We start from the raw sequence: 14,653 nt of genomic DNA, 5'->3' as shown, positions 1-14,653 counted from the left end.
TTAATCGCGTGGTCTTTCTGCACGCCATATTGCTCCGCTTTAGGCCAATCCGGAAGATAAGTACAAGTACACTCGGAGAGAGCCATCTTGGTCTGGCATCGTCACCTCAACTGTGAAAACATTCAGACATGGTTCACGCCTCAAATTGAATACATAAGAGGCCGCCTCTAGCTACGCAACCTCGTGAGTGTCTCTCATGAAGCGCATTTTATCCCGTCTACGCCTTTACATTTCTTCGCGTAGGGTGTCTTGGAGGCTATGGAATTGTGTCGCTGAGCAGAACCAAATTGCAGTCGGGGCAGCCGCTCCTCGTTTGGGAAAGTTAAAGTAAGAAGTCCACGTGCCGAAGTTTTGTACGCACCACAAAACGCCAGGGCTCACAATTTCGGTGTCCTAAAGATCCCGGTTGCCAACGCAGGCCATGAATATGAAATACCGAATAATTTCGTTATAGGCCAACATTTCTTCCCTGGTCACACATCTTGTTAATGTGTGTGCCATTGCTATGCAGTGTGTCCCAATTATCATGCACCAAGGTTTAAAAATATGTAAATGCCACGTAGCTGGACAGAACCAAATGCAAATGCCATCGCTTGGAGATCCTCAGGCTATTTTTTCCATTACGACTAATTACATAATTAGTCATAATATTTTGATCAACTTTTCAAATAATATAATTGGATGGCAATGACAATGACAAAACTCTAGAGCAACATTAAAAACTCTCCATACAGCTTTCTGTTGTCAATACGTGCGACATAAAAGTGTTTTTCCAAGTGTGAAAGCTCGCGAATACACGCAAAGGGGCCGCGCGACTGGCCACTCGAGGCACTTTGCATGTATTCGCGGGCTTCTTTCATGATCGAAAAACACTTGTATGCAGCAAGTATTCAGCAGCAGAAAGTTGCATCCGGAGTTTTTCATGTTGCTGTACAATTTTCTCGTTGACACTTTTCATGTAATTATGATATTCGAGAAGCTGATTAATTAACTAAGACTAATCCTCTAATTAGGCGGAATGCAAAAATTAAATGAGCATCTGCGAGCGACGGCAAACACCATTACCTTGGTTCTATCGAGCTACGTGGCATTTGCATATTTTTAAATCTTGGTGCATGATAGTTGGGACACCCCGTATACTTATACCTATAAGCTGTTAGCGCTTATAGGTATTCGGGCCCGTTCAGTCAGACTAACAACAAGCAGTAAACAAAAGAAAACGAAGTCGCCTGTTGAGTTTCGCATTCCCCAGAACTCTCCTCATGCTGGATACAAAAATAGGACCCAGCCTATGTACATGTCGGAGGCTAGAGCAAGTCCTTCTTGAGTCAAGTGCTGAAAAGCAGAGTGTAGTTTTTTTTTTTTTCTTAGCAATCTGGAATAAAGCGAAAAAAGTATGTACCGTTTCTTTCGCTTATCAGAAGCCTTCAGTTGACGAGTGGGTCTTTTCCAGATTAGGGTCGGCAGGACGCCTTATAAGCAGTTGCTGCCCGTGTCAGGGGCACCCACCAGCACCAGGTGATCTTTCGTCGCTCTCGGCACGAACAATGAACTCGAGAATGCTCTTCGCTCTAGTGCTCGTCGGCGTTCTAGGCCTGACCTACGCGGACCAGCATGAAGGCCAACCAGGCTCCGTTTGTGGTAATCACCAGTTGTTTCTTTGTTTCATTTGCATATTCCGCGGCACTCCTTAGTTGTGAGTCAACGAAGCAAATTGTAAAGAGATGCATGTTTGAAGATGGCCTATTAGATTTCATGAAATAGGTTCTCGTATCTTTATATGTACGGTTGCTTAAGGCTATAGAGAGGAAGCATGATAACGTTAGGTGAGCGCTTCATAGATGTCCGCTCTGATATTAGAGCATGCAAAACGCAATGCAAATTTCTGTACGTTCATCCTCGCAAAAAAAAGAGAATTAAAAAAAATAAACAACATAAATGACGTGTACACCAGAACGAGGTAGATACTGGATAACTGATGGTTCTTCCCTCTACACCTTGTTCTCTTGTTTTTGTCGTAGAAATATGATTCATAAATGATTTAATTGATTCAATGCTAACCTAACTATGTGCGGTTTGTCATGGACGTCGCACCTCGAGCCCCATTAGGATCGTTGGAGGTTAAAGTGTGCCTTTAAATTGACTAATGATGCGTTTTAACAGTTACTGTACACCGACGCAGCGGCCTTGTTTCGCGCAGATCTTTTGTTTTCTCTCAATTACCTAAATTAGGATTTACAAGACGGTTAGTCTTCGATACATACGGAAACTGACACGAAGCTTTGAGTTCCAGCGGGACAATATTTAAAACAACGACCAAAATATCTCAAGACTTTGCAACTACGCACATGCACACTCGCATTACTCGTGTGCGTAAGCCTTCACCGAGTTCTTGAGAGGCTTTATCAAAGCTGCTCCTGATGAAGTGATTTGATTTCTGGTACTGCATGTCGCACCATGCCCTTGGTTGTGCATTGCAGTCCCAGTGTAGAAACACGAGCATCCGGAACATATGTAAAAGAGAATAACGTCCAATGGATAGGGTCTCGAAATGTGCTATGTTGGATCTGTCAGTTGGAATTTTATTGTATATAAAATATCAATGTAATATAAGTAATATTTGCTGTTTTGGTTTAATGGTATCCTTAATTAAAGTTTTTTTTTGTCCTCGGGCCGAATACACAAAGCTTTCTGCTCGTAAGGGCTGTTTTCCATTGGCCCACCACCTTCGCTAATTGGATGTCCAACATCAGGCCGGGCTGGCATCTGCTCTTACGAACAGTTTAACGCAAGTGCATTTTTGTAAATGAGGAGCCCTGTTTTTTTTTGTTTTTTTTTTTGTTTTTTTACCCGAGGTCGCAATGTAATCTATATGTCCATCTGTACCGAACATTTAAGGTTGTGAATCTTGAAGACAATTTCTACTTATTTCGGCTTGAAGTTTGGCCCTGAACAATAGTCAACGTTTATCATTTGACTTTTATCCATGTTTTCGATGGTCAAAAAGTGTCATTTATTGCTCGCTATGCCGATTAATGAATTAACTGTGGTAGTATTCGCAAATGATGCAGACTTAGCTGGCCAACTTGAACAAAACTACAGATTGAATACATGAATGCACTTCTGACGTAGTACGTACCCTATCAGTATATCACTTCTCAGTACGATTAAGTGGCATAGTACACTCATCTGCACTTATCACTATCAGAAATACTGTTCGAGAAGCGCGCTTCTGGGAGCGAGTGTTGCATTGTAGATACCATCGTTGGCAACTTCCTTTCAAGCGTTTCGTGAAATCGAGACAAAAATTCGGCAAATTTTCGTTAAAATCTGCTTGAAAGTGTCTAAAATTGTCACTAAAACTGTCGAGGGGCTGTTAAATAATGCAGGTGGTTTGCACCAGTATTAAATAAGCTAACATGGCGTAACCCCTCTACCGCAACGTTTTACGTTCGTGCAGTATACGTGCAGACAATAAATAAACAAGTTTGCAAGCAAGGTGCTGAGGCTTTAACTTTACTTACATGCTGTGCTTAAATTTCGCATTAGGGAGTACCGTAATCATCGGTGAACTTTTTGAAGAAATTTTCCTAACTTCGAAGTCGCTAAAATGACACTATAATTTCACCAAATCGATCCGTCTGTCACTAAAAAAGCCGCTAGTCATTAAATAGAAAACTGTCACTAAGCAGAGAAAAACGTCGTTTTATGTCAAGCGACAAAATCGCTACTATGTCATCACTGGTAGATAACATTGTGCATTGCTCTCTTCATGATGATACCAGTGGTCATAGACTCAGGTAGCTCTATTTTTTCTTTTGCTTTTTTTATCTTCTCTTGTTTTCTAATCTTTTCTGCCCTCACCCCATCCCCCTGCGCAGAGTAGCCAAACGGACACTTAATCTGGTTAACCTCTCTGGCTTTCACCTCTTGTTTTCCTCCTCTTTTTCACTAGAAAGGTATCGCGATTTTTGTTCAGTGAAAAATGCGCAACTCTAAATAACTAAGCTTTCCGATTCTGTAGATTGTGGTTTCTATCATGAATAGGTGCCGAAACTATGTGTTAAATGTGGGAAAGTTAGTCACCAAAGCAGAAAGAAACACCATCGGTTCACTTGACAAACAGAAAATGGTCGTGGAACCGTGTACTAGCGTTTTCCTTTCTACATGCGGCATTATTTTCTATGCAAGAAGGCGTAACGTGATGGACTAATGAAAAAAAATGGCTGTGGTAGCAGTGCTGAAAGAGATGCGTTTAGCCTGTGATTGTAGGAACGTAGTTGCTTCGCCTGCGCCTGTAGTTCGGGGACACAAACCTATTGTCACACAGAGTCAAGCAGAAATCCTAGCGGAACGCATAAAATTTTATTTCGAGCATTCTGGAAACAATAATCACTTCTTGCATATATACATATCGAAGTCATCTTTGCAATTCCTAATGTGGTGTGTTCTTGCAATGGCACTGCTCAACCAGGACGGTATAACGAGTGAACGATTCACGTTGCATAACTCATTACAATCTATTCAGTGGGAAAGCGTAGCGTGCTCTGCATATATAAATTAGAACAGCTAGGTGATCTCTTAGTTAATGCTGTCCGTATGTTCAAATGTGGCGGGTCCTTCGGATTGTTTAGCCTCTTTGCACCGTGCTGTGGCATCCAAACTCATAGAAAAATGACAGTGAAGGTACGCGAATGTCCCGTGTGAATAGTGTGCCCTCTGTAAAGCGTAGTCGAATAGCTTGCAACTGCGCTTTTATTTACCCTGAGGATTCATAAGAACGCTTCAGCTCAGCGTTCATATGGTTGAGTCATGAAGTGGGACCTTAAAAGCTTGATGGACCGAATATGTCTGTTACCAAACATAATACGCCTAACTACAGGACCGAACAACGGCAATCTCAGACGACCCCAATAGACCAATTTATTCCCGTTTTTTTTTTTGCAGCATTGGAAGAAACTGCCAAGCGCGCACTCCTAGGATGCGTCCAGGCGAATCTGCATGCAGATGTAAGTTGGCTACCCTATAGGTCAAAAGTCTGCCGATATGCTGTGCAAAAAATCTAGTGCTTACCTAGAATACCCGTACCTGCAGCCAGGCTATACTACTTCACTACCTACTAATTCAACAGACAGTTTGAATAACTAGTGAGGAACCAGTTTCCTTGTCTATATCGCTTTCTTCTGTATACACTAACTAGCCTTGTATTGTTCATTCTCACTTTAATATGAGAGCGCGCCATTAGTTATATAACAATAAGTCTCTGTTCGCGCATTAGTAAGAGGCAATGGCATCGGGCTCTATTTGTCAAGTATGGTTTATTATCATGCAATGACAGTATTACACTCGGGAATGTGCTCTGTGTGAAGGAAAATCCCACACATAGTAATTATGGAATGGTGGATAGGTTGTAGTTTGTTTATGATGGCAGTTACAGCGCGAATATTGCGCAGGTTTGAAATATACGGGCACAGAAAGCACAAAGCACCCGTCTATTGTAGTTATAGCTATTTTTACTGTAAAGTGAAAGTTTATGACAATTTTGAAAATAATACGGAAGGCGCACCTTTCACTGCAGTTACGAAAAGTTACTTGGCTGCACAGAAAACCTCCCTGGAGAGAATCCCCCCTGTGAAACATATGGACAGTTAACGCATATGTTTACACCGTAGTAGTATACACGCAATAGTATACACCGCACGCAGTGGTATACACCGTGCCATTTTATACCAATTATGTGCATGCAATTCCATGAGTGAATTGTCCGAATGTTTACATGGGCGAAAGTGGAAACTTCGAGAGGCAGTTCAAGAAGCACCAAAATGTTATCAAGAAGCAAGACGTCTCAGTGAACGCGTTTGCCGAACATTGGGTTTTGTCATGCCAAAATATTAGCTGGGATAAGGCACGTGTGATTGCGTTAGAAAATAATGTAACCATGCGTTTTAACTATGATTGCTTCGGACCCAAACTATGCCGGACATTCTCAGCCGAAATGATGGTAATTCGCCACTTTTGTATGCTAGGTATCGTGGTCACATTATACGACGTGCTTAAGTGATTGTATCGAAGATCTTTACTCTCATTGTGACTAACGGGGGCATAAACATTTTTATTGCCAAATTTTTTGTGGACTGTGCTAGTCCTCATCTTTCATCATGTTCCATCGTGACCAGACGGGACTCCGTCATACTCTCGAATAATGAAATTATAGAGCAGAGCAAGAACAACACAATACTGCTTCATAAAATGGTCTGTTGCTGCATTTTTTTCGATATTGTGTTAGCGAACAATGCCTTAGCTACGGAACTTAAAGGACAACTCCGGCGATTTGTTGACCATATCAAGGTAATGGCATTTATAGTTACCCGAGACCCCCTGTCACGCGTCTGATAGTATAATTGTTCGGAAATTTGAAAGTAATTTTAAATAAGCAACAAAAGCACAAAAATTTAACCGAAACCTGACCGAGCAGCCAAGCGAACATCTTCGTGCGACGTCACGAGCGGCGCACCAGCCGGGAAGGCACGAGAAGCATGCCAGTCCCGCCAGTGCATCACTTTCCCGTCCACACAAAACGTAACTTCTCGCGACAGAAACTACTCACGCCAAACACCAGCTCACTATCGTCGGCTCCTCACTGCTGGCATCTGCCATTAATTCCCAGCATGCTCTGCTGCCTTTTAAATCATAACACAATGTGGGCACTAGCTGAGAAATAGGCAAGGCAGGTGGTTCGAGGGAATTAAAGAAATTAATTTGTGAAAAATGTGCACAACTCCCAAGCCTGATGTTTAAAAAAATTACAGAAGTATGCAGTGGAATGTACCAAGCGACGTTCATTGACATCCGTCGGCATCGAAAAATCACCGGAGTTGCCCTTTAACACTAAGCTAAGGCTCTTTGGTACAATCCATGGCTTTAGGGAGCATAAAATAGACGGAATCCCAAGAAGCAGACTACACTAGCGCTAATGATGTCTCTGCGGCATGTTTACATCTACTGCATGCTGCGTTGCCTATAGCCGTGGATTTACGGTACTGTCACGTCGTCGCACACCTACTCCTTTATTTATTTACAAAAAATGTACTATTTTACCATACTAGGCGATGCCTTTTAGTAAAGCAATTGTTGAGTATTGCAACTGCGAATTATGGTTTTACGATCACCCGCATAAATTCTTTAGACAATAGTGGGCTGCACAGTGCAGCCCAAGTAACGCCCTTTATTTTTGCTCTTGGACAGGAGCTCATTTTGTTATGTATTCTTTTTTTCGGGCTGTTCAATAAAAATGGCTGAAATGTACCAATTAATCTCCAGACTAACCAAAAGCTGCAAAACATGAAGGGGCAGTTTGACTGCGCTGACGTTTACTGCGTTTTCCTGGCAATCTGTCATCGGAACAACGGCACACTGGTGAGTAAGACCTTGAATTATCCTCTTGTACCTCAGATCACATTTCGCTGCGGCAGCAGTTAAAAGCTCCAAGCTAGGTTTTTAATTGTGTCCGTCCGTACGTCCGTCCGTCCGTCCGTCCGTCATTACCGTTACGCCACATTCGTCATCGTAAAGGCACCTTCATCAGCCCCGCTCGTTATCCTCTGCTTCACCCTCGTAATTGGCGAAGGAAAAGAAAACGTCGAGCACCATCGCCACTGTCTGCGTAACTCATGCCCCTGCAGCAAGGTGAAGTAAAGAGTCGGCCGCGCTCAACACTACGCGCAATCGCGCTGCTTTAGCGCTTGGCAATTTGTCCGGGGTTGTCGGCGCCGTGCGGAATGAGAGTGCTGGTGTCAATGAATGTATTTCCACCACAGGCGATGCTGTATCAGACGAAGCCGACGTTACGTGCATAGCAAAGAAATTGTTCTACAAAATACGGCGGTATCAACCGCGGGAGCCTGCTGATGTCGCAGTAAATGACGTAGAAATCGCTGAAGTTTGCATATCTTTGAATTTATTTCTTTCCTCCTGCTCACGTTATTTTCTTAAATCTCTTGCGAACGGACGAAACGAGACCAGTGTTATTGTTTTATGACAGCTATATTTGGTTGTTGCAATTGCTGTCATTTTCCCGTAAGAGACCAAAGTGCTGAATTTGTTTGCTGTTAAACATAAATAGGTGCAGGCTGGCGGACTGATCTATTGCCGAAAGACAACTACGGAAGAGCGCTGAGTCTGATGCGACATTGTGAAAGGATGACTATCAGCGCCACTCGTCTCTAGAACCATGTGCAAAACGATTAGCCACCGCTTTTGTATTGTGCTTGTTAGCCACGTGATCAATAACGTGTTTAGACTGAATCGCTCACACTTTAGGGAAGCTTTTTCACACGGTAGTCGCTGTCCTGGGGCATCGGGACGGTTGTCTTCAAGAAGAAGGCATCCTTTTCTGAACAAAGACTTGTACAATCAATCGACATGTAATTCAAATCTGCATACATTTGTCTTAGAGATTACTGTCCAACTGTGTGCACATCATTGCTCTGAACGTACTGCATGGTCGTTTCCTTTTACGTTGCTGCCTTCATGGTTTGCGTGCTAACCAGAGATAAACTGTAGTTATTACATCCCTTGCAAACATCATGTTTAGTTCGTGCAATAAATGCAGTGTATTATGTTTTATTTCTGCAGGAAACAACGAATAGCTGGTACTACTTCGAACGACGTTTCCTCTTATCCAATGCAATAACATAAACAGAATGTGCTCATGTCAGGAACATCCCGGTTTAAGAACGGCGGCATACCATATTTTTATTTTTCGCATAATAACTTTCTGCACAAAAATGAACCCTACTGATAGTTATTAACAAGGACATGAGGCAAGGACACAGGGCTGTTGATTGCATGTTTTGCAGTATTCAAGTTGTTATACTAAAAAGGAATACGTATGAGGATCAAATGGGAACATCTCATCAACCATCGGTTTGTAAATGAAATCGTCCTGTTCAACAACGATGAGGATCATTTGCAATAAATGACTGAGGATCTTAGCCAGCAAAACGTCATAGTGGGTTTGATGATTATTATGTAGAATGCTAAGGTAATGTTTAATAGCCTGGCAAGAGAACAAGAATTCGTGATTGGAATCAGCCTCAAGAATCTGTGCGAAAGTACGTTCATCCAGGCGAATTAGTCACAAGGGACACGGAATGTGAGAAGGAATTATACAGAAGGATAAATATTGGTGTCTGAACACATACGCCACATATTACCAGGTCATGACCGGCGTCTTACAGCAATCCTTGAAACGAAAAGCGTGCAATAATTGGATTCTACCAGTCCTACCAAATGGGGACGAAACTTGAAGGTTAACAAAAAAAGGGTAAGAAGAAGTTAAGGACCCTGGAACTAGCGATGGAACGAAAAATGTAAGGTGCCATATTTAAAGACAGGAAAGAAGTGGTGTGGTTTAGAGAGCAAACGGGGGTAAGCGATATTCTAGTTGAAGAGGAAGAAATGCAGGAGATAGGCAGGCCATATAATGCGCATAACAGATAACCGTTGGTTTATTAGAGTTAAAGATTGAGTACCATGGAAGAGAAACGCAGCAGAAGACGCCAGAGAACGGCGTGGTCGATGGCATTAGGAAATTTGCAGGCGTAGCATGGAGTCAGCTTACGTAAGGCAGGGGTAATTCGAGATCGCTGGAACAGACCTTCGTCCGGCAGTGGACATAAAATGGGATGAAGATGATGATGATGATGATGTCGATGGTTGAATCTTATATTATTTTTATTGCAACTCCGATTTCTCAAAGAATCGTATCCTGACCACAGTGCTGAAACGAAACGTTGTTTCGATTTTGTCCTTGGGCGGCATTTAAGGTTGATATTTAGATCACTTTTTGAGCGGTTTCATTCCCCAAGTCAGCGGAAAAGAAAGCAAACACAGTACAGGGTCATAATCACACTAATAAACGTAGTTTTCGGAAGCAATTGAATCAAATCGGCGATAGCGATTCACCCGCTGCGGTAGATTAGTGGCTATGGCATTGCGCTGCTGAGATCGTGGGTTCGATCCCGGCCGTGGTGACCACCTTTCGATGGGAGTGAAATGCAAAGGTGCTCGTGTAGTTAAATTTAGGTGTACGTTAAACAACCCCAGGCGGTCTAAATTAATCCGGATTCCCCCAATACTGCGTGCCTCATATTCAGATCGTGGTTTCGGTACGTGAAACCCCAAATAGCGCTTGTTCCGTTTATTTCTGTTTATGTGTCTTCGTTTACCGTGCGCTGCTAACATGAATAAGCTCCAATTCGCTCGATTCGCCATCATTTTGCACATCAAAACCCTATAAGTTAATTTTATTTTTCAAGGTAGTGAATCTCTACAAAATCATTCTTAACACGTAAATAACAAAGGCACCAATGCAAGATGGAAATGGGAATATGCCAAAAATATTCACGAGCATAAAGTTGTACACTAAACGCAAAGATAAACGAGCGATAGGTAAAATTACATTCCCTCTGACAGTGCAAGTTTTAGTTCAAACAAAGGAATCCTCCCTCTTAAAAGCAACTCAAGATACTCACAAACACTGACTAACGTCCGAACCAATGAAACTATAGACTGTGGACCCTTCAGTCTAAGCAAGGTAGTGGGTCTCTTGCTACCAAGCACAACGGTGGAAGTCCCGCTAATTGCTTTGCAAATATTTCAAGAGGCTAGCCATTATTTGTAACCGCCCTGCTCTTACGTACCCGCCATACTCGGAACTTCTTTCTTCACCTGAGCGATTAGTAGCGTACTCCACAAATATTGATGCTGTCTTCCATAAGAAAGGCGTCTACAGTCTCGTGTTTCCTTCACATTATTTGTAAATGTTACGCGTATCAAGACACGAGCTTACATATAAGTTCTTTGAAATGAACGGGCAGATGTCTGGCATTCCGTTGCGGCGCATTCAGCCGGTCTTCGTAATCCTGTCCGTTTTCGCTGGCGCGCTCGGGTAATGTTGCATATAAGTAACACTTGAGCAATTTGCGTTATGTAACGCACGAGTGCTGATTTATTGACAATTTGTCAGCAATCGGTCTACGCCGGTGTTCATTTCTGCACCTACTTTACGTACCATTCAAGCTGACTCGCTCAAAATGAAATAGTGCTCCATAGCCACACAGCCTACAATATTCCTTTCATCTCTGGAAGTAACCTTCCGTAATCTGTGGGAAAATTAGTGAATCCTAAGCATGTCAATAGGTTTAGTTCTTGCTTGCAGTGTGATGACGGCAGGCTCCGGACACCTGATAAGGGCATCCTGCGGCAAACATTCCGATGCCGTATATGCCTATTCCGAAACCACGCGAGCGTGTGTGTACGTGTGTGCGTGTGTGTGTTTTCACTTTATGGGCCCTTTTAAAGTTGTCCATTGCATCTTCGTGCTACATTTTGGTGGGTGAAAATGATACTTCCTCCACCATGCGGGATTGTGTAGAACTGATTTGCCATACATAACTGTAAATAGTCAACACTGTTGAACATAGTTTATGAATATAAGTAACCTAGATGATGCTGGAATTTCTCTTTCTTTAACATTCATTCAGACATGTGTATCGTTGTTTGCTGCACTTGTAACCATACACAGATCACTGGATTTCAATTAGTTGTTCCAGTATGTTCATTCTTTATTGTATGTTCGTTTATTGTGGTAACAGTGCGATTAGGGGCGGGTCGGTGCTGCCATTTGTTGAGTGAAACTCTCTATCTCTTTGTTTGTTTGGTCGTCGCACAGGCTTAATTGAAGTTGTGCTCTGGTGCGGTACCTATGTCACGACTTGTGAACTGTTCGCAACGAATACTCCTTGAGGGATTTTTTAGGTCCGTATGACTTTGCCCATATGTTTTGCAATGTTTTGTTTTATAACACTTCGAAGCAGATGAGTATCCGGCAGATCTGTGACACGCCAACATCTCCTTACATACATTTAATAAGAATGTACAGAGGCGCACGCATGCTTACAGATAGGAGCCCTTAATCGTATTCAATGGGTACGTATAACGGGAGCAGCTCGTAGGCAAAGGCATCGGCCAATCCTGACAGCGGAATAAAGACGAGCAATTTTTGCTAAGTTTTGGAACTTCGTCTACACAAAGCGCACTAAGAGAGCTGCCCGGAATGTTCTCGATTTGACACCTGTTGTTATGAAATCCTCAGTATTGTACGAACTGCTTAGTGAATGCGGACTCTGATTCATAAGCCTCACTCGGCAGTATAAGCAATGAAGTAAGTTCTGCCTCTAAATTTCCACAGTTGAATTTTGAAACCTGGGCATATTTCTTTCTTTTTTCTTTTTGCAGGAGCTTCCTCCTTCAAGCACCCTCTTCACGGTAAGCACTATTGTTTTCGCCCTACCTAAATGTATTAAATGGCACCAGGCCTTCACTGACCATCGAGTTAAACTCCCTGAATTTCTTTTTCTTTCTCTCTCTGTAATAAACGAGCACCAATATTCTTGTTGCACTCAATCGGTAATGCTGGGGCAACGATAGTTCCAGCGAAACCATAGCGTTTATTCGCTTCAATAGCCCTGCATGTCCAAAAATTTGACGTTTCGGGATTCGACCTGATACTTGTTACGTGATCAGCGTTCACTTCCTGTAGTGTGTAATGCAGGCAAGCTCTGTCATGAAGCAACTTGAGCCATATAATATTGAACGCCGCATTTTACGCTGCAGTATGGCATTCGTAATTACTGCGTGTAAAAGCTAACAATGAGGAAATCAATACCTTAAATAGTAATAGACACAATACCATACTTGTACTCGTTGCAATTAAACAATTAAGCTTTGATAGAGTGTTAAAAGTATTACCATTCACCTTTTACCGGATTTGGAAGTCGAGAGCACAAAGAAAACGTGTGTGAGAAAAAAAAACTTTTACAAGTCTTTACAAGGCAAAGATGCTGAAGACCATGTCAAGGAGGAAAACGCCTGCATCGCTAGAAGAACATTAAGTACTTGCAGTATGTCATGAGGTCTACCCAGTGTTTTGTTTTTGTTTCTTTTGTTGTATGTTATGCCTTCAGTCTGACACGAGAGCATATTTTGCGATTTTACAGGAAAGCGTTATTCCGACTAGAGCCGCTCAAAAACGTAACACGAAATGCTTGAAACTGACAACATGCACCTAGCTTTAGCGTGCATGCAATGAGAGGGCAGCTGCCGGCTGATTAAGATGATCCGGGGACGAAGTTAAGAGTGCTGTGTTTATTTATAGTTATCATCAAAACTTAGATAATTGTTGCAGGAACCATATTGACCTATCAAAGAAGCGAAGAAAGAGAACTACTCGGTATGCGTGGTTTAAACGTTGCACGAATAGAGTATACCCAATGAATATGTATGTATGTATGTATGTATGTATGTATGTATGTATATATATACATATATATATATATATATATATATATATATATGTTTGTGTGTTTATGGTTCATGAAGTAGCTTCAGCGAATTATCAAACTATAGACAGGATGCGCCTCTCGGCTTCCGGGAGACTAAAACATTTGCCGTACGGGAACTACTAGGTATCACGGGTTGAAAGTTTGTTGGAATAGACAGCGTACTTGGAAGCATTTGCTTCCAAGTGACTAGCGACTATCCAAATGTGATAGTCGTGCGAAATAAGTGGAGACAGGACAAATTAGAAAAATAATGCCGATGTAGCAAAAACGTCTTTTCATACAGGGAAATGTTTCCGAAATTGTTGTTTAAGAGAACATGTAAAGATTTCGGCTGGAACTTATGACACGTATGTCTAGACCATATACTGATTGAAGCATGCGTTAGTTGTTTCTTTCAGGGTGCAGGAACGCAAATTTGAGAGCGTAAATTCAAAGGGAGTGGGCTTTTATTGCCTCCGGCTAGTCGTACTAATAGGCTAGTCGCACTTACAGTTTGGCTGAAAATTGTGCTGGGATCGTGCAAGGCCGCCCAAGTCTGCCCATGTTCGCATTAACAGGTGGTCTTTTTCGTGTCTTCATTTTTTTGTTTGCCCATTTTAGGAGGCTGAAAAGGCTGACCTTCGCAGTACTATCCTAACCTGCCGTGACAACCTCCTGAACCAGGCCAGCAGGACCACCTAAATACAACACATACGTGCATATACATGTTGTATTGATTCCAGAATAAAATTCTTGCAGTGAAGAAGTCTTCAAATTATTGTTTGTCGGCCTGTGCAGCTCGGTAGAAGACTGGTGCGACAAATCAATAGAGTCGTAAAAGAGTGACAGCAGTGGGAGTGGCAATGCGTATCTTGGTGCTCTGGCCTAGCATACCAAAAGGCTCACCGAGTGCACAAAGCGTAACGACATTATGTTGTGCAATGCACACTTCTTGCATAGCTGAAAGCTTGTCATACGAAAAGGCTAATAGTAAAAGAAACTGTGAAATTTTTTCAAGGAGTGAAAAAAAAAACGCACGAAGCCATACAACTGTGCCCCAGAAATGGGATACCACTCACACTGATAGAGGCCGCCGTTGCATAATCATGACAATCAGGCCTCTGCGGCTTTCGACAGGGCATGCAGCATTTCATCATAATCATCATCATAATCGTCATCGTCCACATTGCCATGTTATTATTATTAATATTATTAATTCATCGCGCAAATAAACACAACACAAAGGGAAAGAGAATACGAAGGCACAG

At 42.3% G+C, this 14,653-nt stretch overlaps 1 protein-coding gene across 1 annotated transcript; it reads left to right on the top strand.

Annotated features, from left to right (window-relative positions):
• Positions 1 to 1,485: 1,485 nt before the first annotated feature.
• LOC119451558 (uncharacterized) lies at positions 1,486 to 14,151 on the top strand. The gene is made up of 5 exons (XM_037714490.2): positions 1,486 to 1,641; positions 4,948 to 5,009; positions 7,321 to 7,416; positions 12,301 to 12,330; positions 14,007 to 14,151. Exons 1-5 carry the CDS (start codon positions 1,548 to 1,550, stop codon positions 14,085 to 14,087), a joined length of 363 nt encoding a protein of 120 aa, XP_037570418.1. The 5' UTR covers positions 1,486 to 1,547; the 3' UTR covers positions 14,088 to 14,151.
• The last annotated feature ends 502 nt before the right edge of the window (positions 14,152 to 14,653 follow it).

This window comes from Dermacentor silvarum, chromosome 1, assembly GCF_013339745.2.
Source record: "Dermacentor silvarum isolate Dsil-2018 chromosome 1, BIME_Dsil_1.4, whole genome shotgun sequence".
NCBI classification, from domain to species: Eukaryota; Metazoa; Arthropoda; class Arachnida; order Ixodida; family Ixodidae; genus Dermacentor; species Dermacentor silvarum.
Note: the sequence above shows the minus strand (reverse complement) of the source record. Positions and strands in the feature narration are given on the sequence as shown.

What these genes read in the sequence shown, in the direction of transcription:
- LOC119451558 (XM_037714490.2), top strand. Translation starts at nt 1,548, where the DNA reads ATGAACTCGAGAATGCTCTTCGCTCTAGTGCTCGTCGGCGTTCTAGGC. An exon ending in CCAACCAGGCTCCGTTTGTG is followed by an intron (nt 1,642 to 4,947) that starts GTAATCACCAGT and finishes TTTTTTTTGCAG; the next exon opens with CATTGGAAGAAACTGCCAAG. An exon ending in ATCGGAACAACGGCACACTG is followed by an intron (nt 7,417 to 12,300) that starts GTGAGTAAGACC and finishes TTCTTTTTGCAG; the next exon opens with GAGCTTCCTCCTTCAAGCAC.